Here is a 17,648-nt window from a genome sequence, read left to right as displayed (position 1 = left end):
CATGGCTCTGCGTTTCTGGCGCGGAAAAGCTGTGTCTAAGAACTGACGTCAGCACGCGGAGGCGGCGTCTAAGTACTCCGACGACGTCACCACGGCGCCGACGACGGATGCGGAGCCGCAGACGACGCCTACCGACGCGCAAGGGTACTGCTATGCATGATTTCCGGATCCAGTCTGACGCCTGGGGATATTCTAAGGTAAGGAATCTAATACTAACTAATGTCTCTTACAGATATATCGTTACACAAGTAGTAACTTGTGCGTCTGAACTGGGGTGGCAGAGTGGGCTAAAGAACGGTGATGGATTAAACCCAGATCTGTTGACTGGGTGTGAGTGTTTGATTGGTTCAGATGCTCCGTCCATCACCACCCCCTTTTGTACCCCTTTCCGTAAGGGCAGCCAGGGCCTGAAACAGTTTGCCCCTTGAGATTAGAAATAACTATGATCTGAGGACATTTAAGAAGCAATTGAAAACTTTACTTTTTAATTAGAAGGTGTAGCTTCTATTTTCCCTCCTGCTCACCCCCGCACTGGTCTATCGCGCCGGCACACTTCCGTGTAGCTGAGCGCGTTATAAATTTGCGGTAACATAACATAACATTCAAATCGGACGCAGTTGAGCCTCTCCCCCGAGCCCCGATCGAAGAAACAATACCCACGGCATTTAATTTTTTGCCTTCTTGAAGTGTCAGTAAGTACGCCGACACTTGTGTTACCTTTTTTACCAGACACCTTAGCGAGTGTGTAGGTACCACACTGGTTCTATCACGTGCCTCTAATCACTTTCGCCACTCACCAATCACCTTTTCGGTCCTGAAGAAAGCCCCATTTAACTATGCACAGGGGCTGAAACATGTAGACCTTCACACATAGCCAACTGACAGGTAATTAATCCTTACTAGTTGCATCACACAGATTTGAACATATATCCTGAGCCGCCATTCATAAAGCTGAGGCAAGGGTTCTCAGAGATATCTTTTAACTGTAGAACTTGACATCACACTAACGCACCAACACCCACTCCGCTGTAATCAGGCGTCGTAGCACAACCAGGGGGGCATTTGGCCACCCGGTTGGGACCCAGACGATGAAGCATAACACCAACCAGGTTGGTGTGTGAGGGGTCTTTTAAACACCCAATGGGTCTCAACTCATGCCACAAGCAGTGACAACAAGTATCCACACACACACATAGTGGACTCGTCCACATTGTTTAAGTATCATATGCTCCAGGGGTTCAGGACGCGCCCCCTCAATACCCTTGCTCTCCCATTGTTTTTCCCGGTGTCTAAGGGAGACATGGCGTGAACCAACCCCACTTCCAAAGAAGCCCGACAAAAAATCAATGACAAAAGATCTCGCAAGCGAGCAGCGCATGCGCTGCAACGCAGGCAAGACCTAAAAAAAAAAAGGGAAGATGACTTAGGCTGACGGAATTTTTGGAAGAGGAGAGGTCTTTCAGCCAATAATGTCGGGACAGGCTCTTTCCTGAAGAATCAGCTGACATCACTCTAGCCTTAGCCCGACCATGCCACAGGAACCGCATTATGATTGACACGGGAACCGCATTATGATGAAACGGGATAGCTCAACTCTGTTGTGCCGAAATCTTGCCACGGGATACCATTCCCTTGAGATAAACGGATACAGGGGAGTGCTCAAGCTGGCACAGTTGAATCCTCGGTCCACATCATGTGAACGTGAACACAGGGGCGCCGGTTCCTCAGACAGCGCCTCAGGTGAAGCCACATTTGTCTTTGTCCTGATCCTCAGCCATGGCTTTAAGTGGGATGAAAAAACTGGGGGGTCTCTCAAAGGGGTGTGGCCAATGAAATTAAGAGCGTGGCTTAAAAAAAACTAAAAATCTGTGCTTAGCATAGTGTTCCACCCGACTTGTATTTTGCTGTATCTGCCATTGCATCCAGATATGATACAATAAGTAACGTCATACCTACAACAAGTCAGGACTATTGGCTTTGTCAATGGTTGTTCATTTCGTAAGATCACTAATCAGCAACAATGGCTTGTATGTAATATTGAAAAAGCTTCCACTTAAAGCCCTGGTAACACCAGGGCAATGTTGCTGCTCCTGAGTTTCAAAAAGAGAAAGGAAATCCAGAGAGAAAATGACTCTCTTTAAAGGTTTTCCCATCCCCTACAAGGCTCACCTTGCATGACGTCATACCGTAACTTCTCCACTAGTGAGAAGTGAACAGTGCGGCATGCGCATATCGATATACCTGCTGTCACTGCAGTCCGGAAACAAACAGACCGCCTGTGCCAGGGCACAAAACAGAACCCGATAGAGACCCGTTTTGAAGCCCCCTTTAAAAAACTGCCGGTGCTCAGACCCGGCCCACTTCAAGCTCTCTCCTCAGCCACCCTTTCCCCATCCACCCCTCCCATTGGTGATCCTAGATGGGGGGCCCATCTGTGGTAGCAGGTCACGTCCTGGCCGAATATATCAGAGCAGTGTCCATCCTGTTGACATTCCCTTGCCCCTTACCACCCCCACCCACCTGAATCTGCTATTCTGTTGCTAAACTGGAGGTGGGAGGGGGCGAGGGAGGAGAAAGGATGGGGAAAGAGTGGGAGGGGGCGAGGGAGGAGAAAGGATGGGGAAAGAGGATGTGGCCTCACGGCAAGGGATGCCGACTTTGGAGCTGGGACACCAGGTTCGAGCCACGTGGTCGGCTCAGCAGCCTGTTATTCTGGGCAAATAACTACATGTCTCTGTGCCTACCAAAAAGTTAATGTGTCCTTGTGTAACGTAACTGGTGCTTATGTAAAGTGCTCCAATACCTTCGTCCAGTTGGCGCTATATAAATCTGCAACAACAAAAAAAGGGGGGGAGTAAGAAAAAGGGAGTCGGATGAAGGCTAAGGAAAGTAAAGATACAGGACTTTATAGCCAGACTGGAAATGAAGCTTTATTTGTGCAAATAAGCCACCAAAAATTACTGTGTCCTTCCGTAACATAACTGGTGCTCATGTAAAGCGTTTTAATACCTTCGGGTCGAGTTCGCGCTATATAAAACTATAAAGAAATTAAAAAATGCCGAGCGGAAGGGACCTCGGGTCCGGGGCATGCTCACAATACTTTCTAGCATAAACACTCCCAAATTTAGTTCCAGTGTAAGAATGAGTTTTCCATGTTGGAAAAATGGTTTCCTCATTGAAGGACAAAAAACGTAAAATATGTAATTGTACAGGGCATTTGCGCTTTCCAATGCAGATTTGTCCTGTGAATATAATGCCGCATTCGGCATATTTTCCAAAAGTAAACCTGGAAAACACAACTGTCGCAGGTTTGCAGGGATATTCCTGGAAAGGATTGTGAATTGGAATCCGGAGCAGAGGGAAATTGAAGCCGAAGTGTTAATCTGTTCCATTTTTTTGTCACCCAAGCCGTGTGTGCAATTTGCCCTGCATTCGGTTACATCCTTTTTAGTCAGGTCTGTTCAGTGTTTCAACTTTCCGTTTTCTGTGAAAGCAGCACAACTAAGTTTGATAATTTTAGAAACAGTCATTTACAGCGCTGCGAAGATGCAGGGCTCTGACAGAAATCTCTATGCCCCCTCCCCCACTTCCTTGGTTTCATCCGAGGATCTGATTGGGCGGCGGCCTGGCCCGCAAGCTGGCGCGTGGCGCTAATAAGAGCATAAGCATGATCCAGTCGCCTAGCTTCCGGCAGCTGCTGCACTGTCTAATTGCCATAAGAGAGGCGGACCGAGCGCCGCACCGGATCCCATAATAAGCTGGGTCTAGTCTCGCACATGGACCGCTGCAGCCACTGTAAGCACCTGCGGCAATTAACGACACACCGCTGAGGGGCCGGATATGCGAGGAGCCACAAAAAGGCACCGCAAGGGGTTTGATTGACAGTAATAACATGTATATTAACTATCGCCCCCCCCCCCCACACACACACACACTCTCCAGTAAGCCACGATCATGTTTCCAATGAGGTATTTACTGACCTGAATGGAAGTTTCTCGAATTAGGTATGTGTTTTTTCCGTGGCAGTTAAGGCAGGTGGGGGCTGCAGCACGACAAGTGTCCTTTCCGTCTCCGGATTAATTGCAAGAAGCGAGCCGTGTAATAACTCCAACCAGCGTTAATTTAATTTTAGCGCATGTGTTCACCCTGCTTAATAAGGGAACATCCACCCAGGTGCGATGCGACGTCAGAAAGGATTTGACGATGCTTCAGTTAGCCCTCCTTCTCCACACAGTAAGACCCATGTTTAATCGATCTTTCAATGAATGGTCGTGAATCGTATCCCTTGGTCCATAGTATTTCCTTAGCACTAGGCTGGTGTGCAGATTCACTTATGCAAGTGTAATTCGCATAATTTTGTGAATTTTGTATTACTCTGGTTTCTTGAACTTGACGAATTTACACAATTACGCTACATTGCATTCGTAGCAAAATGTTAGCCAGTAGCACGGAAACAACACAAACAACCATAACACGACTGGCTGCCATTCGCAGTAGTACCTTTTTCGGTGCCTTTCTTAAGCACTGTATTATTTTGCACTAAGTGACTGATAATCTTTTCGCGTAATTACATACAAGCAAATTACATGCAGTTTGCACACCTCTTCCCTTGCTCTTTGGGTCCAGGTACACCAGTGGCGTAAAAAAAAACCACGCAACCACCATGGTGCGGGGGTCTCCCGACCTCTGGGGCCCCCGTCTGGCATTGGCAGGCCCCTGCCTGACAGCTTTGGACTGGGTCCGGAGCGTAAGGGGCCCCCTGCATGTACTTTTCAGGGTCACCCCTCAAGTTTCATTGCACCTTTTGAGCTACACCTGTACCCCTACATACATGTGCACATGCCGCTCTGCATTGCCAAACTGCGCACCCTGCATCGAGATGGTTCGCCCAAAGGGATGTCCTTCTCACAGCCCTGCAGGCTGTGAGCATGAGCTGCATAGAAGCACCTGTGAGGGAGTGCTTTTGTTTGCATGGTATTTTGGGAGAGAAGCTACGGCATAGAATGTGTCTTAACTGCAGCTTTAGAACCCCGTTTTGTACCCCTGTACAGCATAGCTTTCCCTGGCTTACGTGACCAACAGACAAAGAGCTTTAAGAAACACTACAGGAGAGGGGCTTTGGCTCCACCTACAAAATCTTTTAACTAGAGCAATTGATTGCGCAGAAGTGGTGTCCTTTCACTGAAAGAGCGCTTTTATCGCACTTCATGCCCTGTTGGAAAGATTATGCGCAGTACAGTAGGCCATATGTCAGATGCTGTAGGTGTGATCTCTTAATATCGAAAAGTGAAGACACGTGCAGTCGACCTCACTTATCTATTGTGAAAAGCATCCATTAAAGCCAATAGGCCTTTAGTCATGCTTTATTATTACACCACGCTAAGGCATTGTATTACTTGGACTCTCAGACTACTGGAGGAGACAAAGGTTTGGTGATAGTTACCCCATCTGACAAACCCTTGTAGGGGATGATTTGTACTGCAATATTCCCTGTTAGGCCCTCATAGGAGGGGTTCTACATTGTGATAATCTTTGTTCGGATCCGTTTGGATGGGTTGTGTGTAGGTTTGTTTTGTCAATTTTGTAAATGTGTGCGTAATGTCATGACAGTGTGCCTGATGGTTGCCTTATGGGAAATGTGATGCTCAATACAGTCGCAGTGACAAAGGTTATAGGACTGTTGGGTTTTTGGGAAAAAATATGTTAAATGCCATAGGTCAGGTCTGTTGATTATGAAACGTTATGAAAACAGTAGTAGCCCCTAATTATTTATTGGCAAAGCCAACATACCTTTGAGGATGGATTATTATTGCACTGTGTTAAAACCAATGACCGACTCACTTGCCATTCATTTAATCTACTGTACATCGCATCCCACATGCCCACTGCTTCGAAACCAGACAGCCATATTGGAATGATATTCTCCTTGCTGCATCATTATTTTCCCATTCACGTTCCGAAGCAACAGGTCAGCCATCTCGGATCAGAATAGAAACAATAGACTAAGCACAATACCATTCCAGGACTGCCAGACATGCTATTTATATTTTAATACCTATTTTTATTGTACGCACTTGCCTGCCAAAATTATATGCTACATTGATCTTTTTCTGCTTTTGTTAATTTAAGTTATCCTGCATATGTTTCTTGAGAATATGAGTGTGTTTTTGTGGGTTCGTACTTCGTAAGTGGATGAATGCAAGAATGAGTCAGTTGTTGGATGGATGGATGGATGAGTGCAAGCTTGTGTGGCAGAGCGCACGTGTGAATTAGGTATTGAGACCAAAAATTCACCAGTGACCGAAGTGGCACATGCAAGTATGAGCCAGACTTGTTCACATTGCTGATGCTTCGTAGCGTTATACAAGCGGTCACAGAACGTTTCTGTCCCATCCTTATAACTAAGCTGCTGACAGTTTGTGGGTAATCAAGCTGTTCTCTAATGTGAATGGTTCTGCGTGCTTCTGATCTTTTGCTATTTTTACGCAGACTGGTCCAGCGCATTGTTCTTTGTCACAAGTGTCAGCAGAAAAGCAAAGTGTGGGTGAGGAGGCGGGCGTGAGAGTCCTCTCCCAGAAGCAATCCCCAAAGCAAGAGCACAAGCCCAAGGGAAACTTCCCCGCTTTAATACCTTTTAATTTGTGTGTGTGTGTGTGTGATGGGGATAGCATCTGAGAGTGCACTGAACATTATTTACTGCGTAATTGTCCTGCACTGCTATGAAAAATTACGCTGCAGTAAACCACAGGCAAGGGATGGGGAACAGGCAGATTAAAGTATGGTTTATCTTGAGAATGCGTGAATCCCAAAAATTCCTCCCTGACCCTCTCCCACACTGCCTTTGGGTTGAGATGTACTCCAGGAAAAGGCTGGGATGACCCCCGCGCCCCTGGAGTGTGAAGCAAAATGGAACACTCCCAAAGTTTGTGGGGTTATATACAGGGGTTTCTTTATGGATAAAGATGTTGAAAATAAAAAAACATCTGCCTTTCACCAAAGCATAGTTGTACTCTGCATGCAGCTGAACATTGGGTAATTTAGTAAGCTAATCACATCAAATCTACCATAAAGGCACCCTGCAGGCTGCCAGGGGAATCTGTAACTATGCATTAAGTGAATCGAAACAAAGGCCTGGGTAGCACACCTCTCCAACTGGCCTCCCAACTACGGATAAACTATGGCTCTGTGATTTGGCAGCAAACAGCCATCTCCTCGCAGACATTCATATGAAAAGGACCTGGCGACCTGTAATCCACAGAAAAGTTATTAGAATGTCTTTGAGCCTTCTGCGAGAGTTACTTTTCAAGAACCTAAGAAGGCTATGACTGAGACGTCAACATGCAGTGACATGGTCAAGCTAGCAGGAATCCACCTGCCCAGTTCATAATGTCCTGTCCTGTTCATCTGTCACAACGTACCCCGCCAGCAGTCTAAATACGCACCAGCCATAGCCTGGCCAAGTGGCAACTAACTCCAAAAAAGCAAGAGTTTTCCCACGCAAACCCAGAAAGGACCGGGAGATAGCACACTCAAAAAGAGAAGTTCCTTTCTGTGTGTTTAGACTCTTATGTACAAATTATTTACAGAAAAACATTTGTTTAGACCAATTTCAGAATTAAACAGAGCCCTATATAGAATTCTGATCATAACAAAACCTGTGTGTATCTTAGTAATTTTTTTATTTCGTATTAAAAAGTTAAAATAGATGCATATTTGTTCACAATACATTAAAATCAGTTACATACATTATTCATAGCAACATTACGTACAATTCTTATACATTTTACATCAATACATATTTCACAATACACATCATTCTAAGAAAAGATTTCTTTATACATAAAAAGTCTGTGTGTCGACGCGTTTCGGTGCTTCATTTTTATAGAACACCTTCCTCAGGACAATATCATTTAAAAACATCAAATCTTCTTTCTAAAAAAGATACATACAATTAGTATTACCATCATTACACAATTTTTACAATCTAACGGCTATTTAGATGAATGGTCATAAACAGGTCTTACTTATTATTAATTGTAATTTCTCGGATACCAGATGAGTATCCCTGGGGTCACAATAGATGAAGAACCTCAGATTCAGTTCTCTATTCCATCAGAGAATCTGTATAAAAATATTATGCAGTATTAGTCATACATTTTATTTTCTTATTTAGATAGTAAACCTATTGGTCCAATTATACACTTACTGAATGCATCGTGTGCCGTGCTTCACAATAGATTACCACGGTCTTGAAATTCTCAGGCTTTATCAATTTTCGCCTTTGTTGACAGGGGGATATTCCTCCTCTGTAGTATCCTAAGTAGATCCCTCGTATGGCTTTAAGTGGATCCTGCGTGCCTAGATCATGTAATATATAATGTCACCAAGGCTATACCTACTACTTATGGTTACAATTCAGGGTTATTATTCCTTATAATTTTCAGATATTATACCTTTTAGCATATCTTGTACATAGCACATGCTCATATATCCTCCTTTTTATCCTTCGGTTACAGGGGTCTCACGGGAATTGTGAGTGAACAGGGTAAATACCCCTTATCTTTATCAATGAACTAGACACATTGGCCATATTTTAGTGAGCTCTACCGTTCATATTACATTCGGTAGTCGAAGCAACATGAGTATATTCTAACTCTGTTTTTCCAAAGATCTTATATTGTCGCGGACAATAACCAGGGGCTGCTGCTAAATCACATTATTTCAGGGGTTATTGCCCGTCTGCACTCTGTTTAAGTATAAATGAATGGCACATAAATATCAAGTTTAACTCATTTTATACTAAACATTCTAAGCTGGGTTAGGGCGGGTAGTCCTTAGTGCATATTCGTACTAACGAATAGACCTCCCACCTCCCTACCGGCACAAGTAGCCTGTCGTGTTTCCCTTACCTTCAGTGACTGCAGCAGCGGTTCTCCGTCCCGGTCTCACTGGTTTCCGGAGCACGATGAAACGCTGCTGTACCACCTCGTTTTTATACCCCTCAGACCTTCAGTTAATTACATTGATGGGCAACAGGTGAAACTAATTACTAACGTATTACCTATTTCAGTCCGCCATCATTGTAGTTTATAATTGTAGTTTAAACCGTATCTACTGGGTCGAAGACGGACTACGGCATCTAATCTAAGTAAATCTAAATATAACTTTCCAAATCACAGGATAGTCTTCTGCCTATTTCTGTTCAATTTATTTAATGTCCACCGTGATAAAATGAGAAATTACCTCTATCGTTTACAAATCCGTCATATTCTACTGGTTTAGGTATATAGAATATCGTTTCTTGGTAGAAAAACCATCGCCATTTTTGAAGTTTTTTCGCAAGGACAACACTTCTCATTTTTTTACTTGTGAGCCGTATCTCAATCACGGAGCTATTTGATCATAATGAAAGACGGACTAAAGCGTCCCTTTTCTGTGCAACCTCTGTAATATTTCTATACCTCACGATCGTATAAATCTTTTTCTTATAGACTAAAGCCTATTTTGGTCATTCTTTTCATATCATCAAAGATTGACATATGGTTGCATTCACAAGGAAATTTTTTTATATATTCCATAAAAAAGAGCTACGGCATGCCAATTCATTAGGTATCTGCAATATTCGTAGTACTTATCATTAAAGTAATTCTTATGAATTTAAGTGAACCTAGTGACCTTTTCAGAGCCCTTTTATCCTAGTAGAAATGTACCCAAAGTTTATATCGATGTTATAATGAACAAATAGTAGTCTGACCAGATGATAAACAGAGATATACAGTCACATGATCTACTATGATGCAAACAAAAAGTTTTTCCTATCCATATCGTCGGTATTTGCTAACCCAATGTTTTTTCATTGCATACATCACAATTTTTTATATAATTCTAAAATAGACAGGCAAACGTAATGTTCTCACTTGAGTAGGTACATTGTTATCACTATCAGTATATGAATACACTGGTCCTTGTTTTATTCATTCAACCTTACGGTACTATCTACCTAGTGTTGTTTGTCTCAAATCGTAAATGTTTCTTTAATCAATGCATCATCGTTTTATACATTTTTATAGAATAGTCCATCATTTACATATCTCATGTGTAGTCTTATTCTCACCTCAATCATATATATTAGTCTGATTTTTTCCACAGAGAGTGTCCATACAGCTGTATTCATCTAATAATCCTTTCTCACTCTTCTCTACTGTTAAGCCCATGTGTGTATGTTCTGAATTTAGACATAAAAAATTGCTCTCTCTGTTTACGTCTTTTCCCAGAATCACCCCCTCTTGAGGATGTCTTTATTTTTTCTAAAATAAACCACCTGAGTTCATCCACTTTGTGATTTTCAGCCATCCAATGTTCTTCTAATGGAGAGTTTTTTATGGTTCTTTAGAGCCGATCTATGCTCAGTTAAGCGTAGTCGCATCTCTGGGCCTGTTTCACCGACGTAGCCCTTTTGGCAAGGGCATATTAACAGATATATCACATTGGATGTTCTGCAGTTCACGTGTTCATTCATCCAATGTGAAATACCATTCAGGTCAATTTTGTCGGTCTTGATGATCGATTTACAGTGAGTACAAGTCCCACATGGTAAATTACCACGGATAGGTCTACCTTGATCAATACTCAGCTGGGACCCTATTTTAGGTTCTCTATAAGACTGAACCAAACAATTCCGGATAGTTTTGTTCCGCCTGTATGAGAAGATGGGTTTTGGTAATGGTTTCTCGCCTATTTTATTCAGAATCGACCAATTCTTAATAATAAGGTTATTAAGTTTGAAACTCATACCATTGTAATCAGATACCATCACAATCCCTGGTTCTTGTTGTTGTGCCTTGGGTTTTGGCTCAAACAAACTTTCCCTGTTTTGATATTTTGCTCTTTTATAACTTTCTCTGATCAATCTTTTTGGATAGCCCCTCTGTAGCAATTTATCTTTCAAATTTTGGGCATGTTCCTCAAATGTTTTTTTATCTGTACAGTTACGTCGGATCCTAATAAATTGGCTATAAGGAATCCCATCCTTCTGACATTTGGGGTGATAGCTTGTGTGATGGAGGAGCGTGTTTCTGTCAGATGGTTTCACAAATAACTCCACACACAATTTTCGTTCCACTACCTTGATCTTAATATCCAAGAAGTCAACTGCCACTTGACTCTTGTTGGCTGTAAATTTTAAGTTCAGGTCCCCACAATTAAGCCATTCAAGAAATGCATTTAAATCATTCTCACTTCCTTCCCAGATAAAAAAAACACGTCGTCTATAAATCTAGACCTGTGTTTAATGTTCTCATAGAAAGGGCAGACTTCATTATAGATATGTTGCTCCTCAAATTTTCCTACATATAGGCAAGCTAAGCTGGGAGCACATGTGGCTCCCATGCTTGTGCCTTTGATTTGACAAAAGAAATCTTTGTTAAATAAGAAAATTTTGTTCATCAGAACAATTTCAATGCATTCAAGGATAAAAGCATTTTGGGCTGAGAGGTCACCCTCTTCATCGCATAAAATGTTGCTCATCATAGTAATAGCGTCCTGTTGTGGTATATTTGTGTACAAGGACTCAATGTCCAAGCACACTAACCATTGGGTCTCCTCATTAAATTCAATCCCTTCCACTTTCGAGATCATGTCCGTGGTATCTTTAATATAAGATGGTAATTTTTCTACCAACGGACGAATAAAGTGATCAGCGTATTTACTTAGCGGCTCCGTGATCGAGTCTATCCCGGAGACAATTGGCCGCATAGGGGGGTCCATCATATTCTTGTGGACTTTAGGCAGTCCATACAGGACAGGTATTTTGGGATAATCATTAACCAGAAACCTAAATTCATCCTCACATATAATCGAGTCAGAAAGGAGCAAGTGGCAACTAATCCAGAGTCCTGCTATTTACTTAATGTAGCTGCCAGGAAATTTTTTAAGGAGTACTTCAGAATGTTGCCCCCACGAAGAGAGCCACATCCTTCAAAGGGTTTGCACATTGTGCCCAGTGTGGTTCTTGGCTTCTGCTTGGCATCGGCAAGACTGACGGGTGAGAGGACTTGGCAAGAATCCAGTAAAAGCTGAGAAATGGACCTTTGAAAGAAATCTTATATCACTAAGAAGAAAGCGAGGCCATTCCAAGGGCTGAATGTGCGCCATGTGAACATGTACAACATAGCATATCACTTAAAGTTGCAAGCATCAAAGGACAGATCTCACCAAGAACATATCGCTAATCCAGATGGGTAGACCCAGGGCATCGCCTTGAACCCCGTAATAAATTTAGAGGAATGTGACAAGGGACCCATCCCTAAGAAGCACGCCCTTTAAGCTGTACACAACATGGACATCCCCGAAGCCCTAGCAATTAGTGAATGCAACACTGTACAAAATACAAATAACCTAAGTAATGGAAATCCATATAGTACCTTGTTCTCCTAGACACAAATTGTGCTCTATCTGAATATCCATTTTTAAGCAAAACAGCAGTTTCCTAAGTTTTCTGGGAGGGCGCTGTTCCTTATTGCCTTAAATATTGTAGTCCATCTCACTCTTTTCAGGATGTTGAGACTGCAGGTCAGCTCTACCCACATCCCCGTCTCTTGACACCTTTCTCGCTTACTCGGTTTCAGGGGCGTGCTGCATGTGCTACAGTCCCTCCAAATGCCCACTCACCCCATCCTGGCCAATGTTCACGTACTCTAGACAGATCAGTTCACCCACTATGACTAGTTTCGGATAAACAGAGAGAAACAAAAATGTACTGAATGATTTTCTCTTTAGTCGCTCACAACTGGGCATGTGGTTCAAAGTAGTCTTAATCTTCCCGCCCCTCAAAAGAAGATGGAAGGGGGTGGCAGGGGTCTGCATAAAATACAGAAAATAAAATGGAAGTTCATGTACTAATTCAGATGTCTTTTTCTCCCATGCATTTCTATCTCTTCTTCTTTTACTCCCCTCTCCGTTCCTGTCTTCTTTCCTATGTCTTCTTCCTGTTTGAACATCTCACATTAATTTTACTATTTATCTCTTTTTCCTGAGTACATTTAATCTTGCCTATCCGTAAACTCTAATCTTGTTTGTATCTTTATTTCACTCACCTCTGTGTTACTCGCTTGTCCCTTCCCGGATCTTATGCCTACTTCCTGCCTGTTGTTGCTCTGCTTAATCTCATTTGCCATCTCCTTTCTCCATTTAATATCACTTTCCTCCTTTTTTATTTCCTCCTCCATTTTTTTTATGCTCCTTCTTCGTTTCTGATACTCACTGTTCTCTCCTTCTTTCGCTGCACCGTTTTCTCTGTACTTCTCTCTATCTCTCTCTCTTTTTTGCGCCCTCTTACCCTCATTCTGTCCCCTGACCCGTTTGCTTCAGGAGGATCATGGAGGGGAGATGGATGACCCAGAAGACATGGATTTGGCCCAGGAGAACAAGCCTCGCAGAGAGGACCCCAGAGGGAACGACACAAAGTTCCACTACTACTGACCTGATGGACACTGCCCCTGGTGGCGAGGGCAAGAAGTGCACTTGCTTGAGAGAGACTTGGCCTACTGCCTCCTAGTGCAGAGATAAGAGTTTACACTAGGTCTCAAAGACATAACTTGTGCAAAATCCCAAGCCAAAATCAGACGGGAAGGACTTGTCTTCTTCATATTGTATAGTATTCCTATGAGTACTAGTGCGCACCACGCATCTCAGAACTGTCTGCGCCTGCTCTACTTTCACCGGACCGCCATCGCGTTTCCATTTTCCATTGGAGGAAAACCCAAGTGCACCTTTACACCTTCAAGACTTTTGCCCGCTAGGATTCATTACAATGGTTACAGACACGGGGTGTTTTAAAAAGGACCAGTCTGCCTGTCAGTCATTTATATTTTTTAAGATTTTTCATTGCCTGGTGTGCCTTTTTTTTATCCATATCGTTTTCAATGTTTTTCTCATTTAGCTTTTCAATGTTTTTTCTTATTAGTTTGCATAAAGCAGACTTTTGAACAGTTAATGTGAAACAGACTCTTGTTTTGAATTCCAAGTGTCTTGTTCCTCTTAGCCTGTGTGCGTAGAGGTACGAATTTTCTGTGTCCCAGGAGAGACTGTGCAGGTAGTGGTAGGACTGAGCGAGTAATAGAGAAGTTACAACTTACTCTGCCTGCATAAGGCTATGAATCAGATACACACCATTAAACCACAATAATAATGACGTTAATAAAAAAGATAAAAGATGGAGTATTATTGTAAATGCATTAAAGAAGAGTAGAGTATAGAGTGACACTCTCATGTAGAAAAAAGGACTGACGCTTTCATAAATGTATTCGCTGGGGTAGTGTGAAAGCAAAGTACCCATCACTTTTAGCACTTTAGCACCAAAATGGTCCCCAGACCAGGCTTGAGATAGCTGTAGGAAGCCAAGCATGTATCACTTTCAGCACTTGATCACAAATGTGGTCGCCTGTAGTCCAGCCTGTGGTTGCTGTAAACAACAATGCTGCTGTTGGAAGCAAAGCTTGCGTCACTGTGTGTCAAAATGGCTGCCTGTTGTCCAGACCGGGTGAGTGATACCCCTCAGTCAGGGATAGCGCTTAGGTGCAGAACTGTGTGGTGCACTTACACAATAAGCGCATGGATCCTACATGTACACCTGAGAAAAGAGCACATTCACTCAGCAGACGATGGTACCCTTACGGCTGATGGGCAAAATAGATTTGTTCTGTCTTCCATATTTTGATGTTGCTTCCTACCCAGGCTCCACCCATAATATCTAAAGAATATCTGAGTAAGAGGCGAGGTAGCCTTGGTGATTATCACAAGTGACTACTAAGAGACTGCTCCAAAAGGCGCATCTAATGTGCTAACAAGTCCCCGGTTTGTTTGCTGTTGGTAGTCATCAAGACTCCTTTACTCCAAATCTGGGCACCTTGAGTAGTGCTGACCTCTATGTTTAAGGCCTATAAAGTCTCCACTGGCTAAGCTAAGCTGACCACTGTGTTACTAGTCGATATGAATTCTAATCCTGGCGTCCCTACTTAATTTAGTTGTGGCTTTATCTGCCTTTGTCCCTTTCTGCCACCAATATTATCAATTAATATTTTTAAAAAGGGCCATTTACCCATAGTGTTATTGAGTCTTTCCACTCCCACAACTTCTTGTAAGGGTTATGGCAAGGTTCAAATGACTGTGTTTAGTATCTGCTTAAATCACTCACTCAGACACATGCATGTCAGGAAGCCTCTTTGTGTTCCTACAGGATTTTCTGCCTCTAAGTTTTTTGGACTCATTCCGGTGTCCTGTGGGTCATTGTTCACAAATCCCTTTTCACTTACTAGAATTATTTTGTAGCATGTGTGACTTGGACAATGACGGGAACATTTCAAGAGATGGGTCTTGGTTATCAGAAGCAGCTTGAGTGAAAATAAAGGCTTGCCAAAGGTGCACGTGTCTTATTTGTTTGTGCTCCATGATCTCGCTCATTGTGAACAGATTTTGTGTCTGAACAGGTTTGTTCTTTAGTGGTGCAGCGCAGGCACCACCAGGTAAGAGATCCGACTGGGGACTTGAAAGAATAGCTGTATTGTAACTGGCTAACCCAGATCCATTGCCTAGCCTTAAAAGAAATCTAATGTTTACATCTCTGACACCCTGGCCTACTTTTACAAACATCTTAAAACGCAGAATATGACTGCAGGATAGGATCAGCAACCTGCCTATCACGAGGCATAACTTGGTACCTAGAACCCTGCATCTCTCCAGCTTTACCTGTCCTTTAATCGTGCAGGTGCTCGTTTTATATTTCATATAGCACAATGTCATACATACATTTTCAGTGGCCCATTGACACAGTTTGTATCAACGCACAAGAAAGCGTCTAACTTGCAAACAAGACTGTGTTCCTATACAGGATTAGGTCAGACATCCTTCAGCCTCTGCCCAGTCTGTTCATTTGTACCCCTAGTTTAGTTGTGCTGTCTTATCCTGCGAGCATTGGTGCCTGTTGTTTGTTTGTTTCAACTTTATTTTGGCTAATATACCATAAAAGCAGGAAGTACAAAAAAAAACATTTACAAACAATTATATACAGTACCCTATACCAGCAGTTAGTCACATAATCAGGTTACAATGAATGAAACGGGGCAATCGAACAATTAATCCATATCAGTAATTTTACAAATACCACATTAAAATCAAAATCTCACTTTATAATTTAGATTAAAAAAATGTTTTCATGTTTTAAAAGCCAGATTAAAACCTTTAAAAACCATGTTTAAAAGATAAAATCAGTGCTATCTATGGTAACTTATGCAGGGTGAAGAAGACTACGGACCCCATTATTACATTACAGCTTGTGGCCAAGCTGTTTTCTAATTAGGTACACGTTGAATAGAAACCTGCTTATACAAACCACTACCAGTTGAGAGGTATTAGACTTAATTATACGATCTGCCTCTTTATAGGATCTAACACCCATGTTTTTACAGAGGGGTCTGATCCAACGGTCTCTAGGTAACTTATAGACCGGACAAAAAAACATTAGATGGACGTCATCTTCTTTTGCCTTTTGAGAGCAGAGAATACAAAAACCGCTATCATTTTTACCCCCCCACCCACAGGTATTTGCATTCGTCTGGAGCACCCCATATCTAAATTGCAAATATAACGTTTTTGCTAGTGGTGGTCCTATCTCGTCCATAAACGGTTCAAATGCAGCATTATCCTTTACATTCATGAATTTCTGGGTCAATATGCCAATTGATGAACTATGGAGTAGCTCACCATTGACATAAGACCAGAAAGTGGACTTTAGGAGTTTTTTACATGGGGGTGTCATATTCCGAGGCTCTTCCCAATAATGGGATAACCCTAACCTAGTACACCAAAAGGAAATATGTTTTAACCATGCAATTTTCTTGTACTCATCAATCTGAATAACTTCTAACAATCCACTTTTATAATTACACAGCTCCAGGGTTGTCCAGAGCCTTACCCAATACAACAATGGCCTTAAAATCGCTTGGTAATCTGTCCGTTTAAGATCAATATCCAGAAACACTGGAACTAGGGGAGTTCTAGTTGGTATTTTTAACAACCTACGTATGAAATGATTTTCGTCTCGTTCAAAGTTGCTTTTACAGCAATGCCCCCAAACCTCAGCACCATAAAGTGCCGCTGATTGGGCCTTTGCCTTAAATACTTCAAGTGCCGGCGTGATAGCTTTAGAATGACTTGCGCCGTGCACTTTTAGTATGGGCATCGAATTTTGTTTGAAAGACAATCTACTTTTTACCAGATGCCCCTTCCATGAAAGGGTACTATCCAACATAACACCTAGATAATTGAAACTCTCCACATACTCCAATTTTTGATTATTTAAGGCCAAATTCTTCCTAAAGGACTTTTGCGGGTTTATGGACATATATTTCGTTTTAGACTAATTTATTTCTAACCCCTTCTCTACACAATAACCATAGCATTTGTTCACCAGATTTTGGAGACCCTTAGGACTCTGAGAGATGAGGATTGTGTCATCGGCAAAAAGAAGTGCCGTGATTGCCTCGTCTCCTAGCTTCGGGGAGTCATGATTGCAGTCCCTCAGATATGTAGGTATGTCATTAACATATAGTGAGAAGAGCGCAGGCGCCAGCACACAGCCTTGGCGCATGCCA

General features: G+C 42.5%; 1 protein-coding gene across 2 annotated transcripts in view; it reads left to right on the top strand.

The window, feature by feature from the left end:
* LOC144754517 (uncharacterized) overlaps positions 1-15,420 on the top strand; it is a 424,858-nt gene extending 409,438 nt beyond the window's left edge. For both annotated transcript variants that reach the window (XM_078642413.1, XM_078642414.1), the window contains one exon: positions 13,369-15,420. In XM_078642413.1, the coding sequence (XP_078498539.1) occupies positions 13,369-13,479 (111 nt within the window). In that variant the 3' untranslated portion in view covers positions 13,480-15,420. The remainder of the gene's footprint in view (positions 1-13,368) is intronic.
* Positions 15,421-17,648: the final 2,228 nt, after the last annotated feature.

Source organism: Lissotriton helveticus, chromosome 5_1, assembly GCF_964261635.1.
Source record: "Lissotriton helveticus chromosome 5_1, aLisHel1.1, whole genome shotgun sequence".
Lineage (NCBI taxonomy): Eukaryota > Metazoa > Chordata > Amphibia > Caudata > Salamandridae > Lissotriton > Lissotriton helveticus.
The sequence above is the reverse complement of the archived record's forward strand: the minus strand, read 5'-3'. Positions and strand labels throughout refer to the sequence as shown.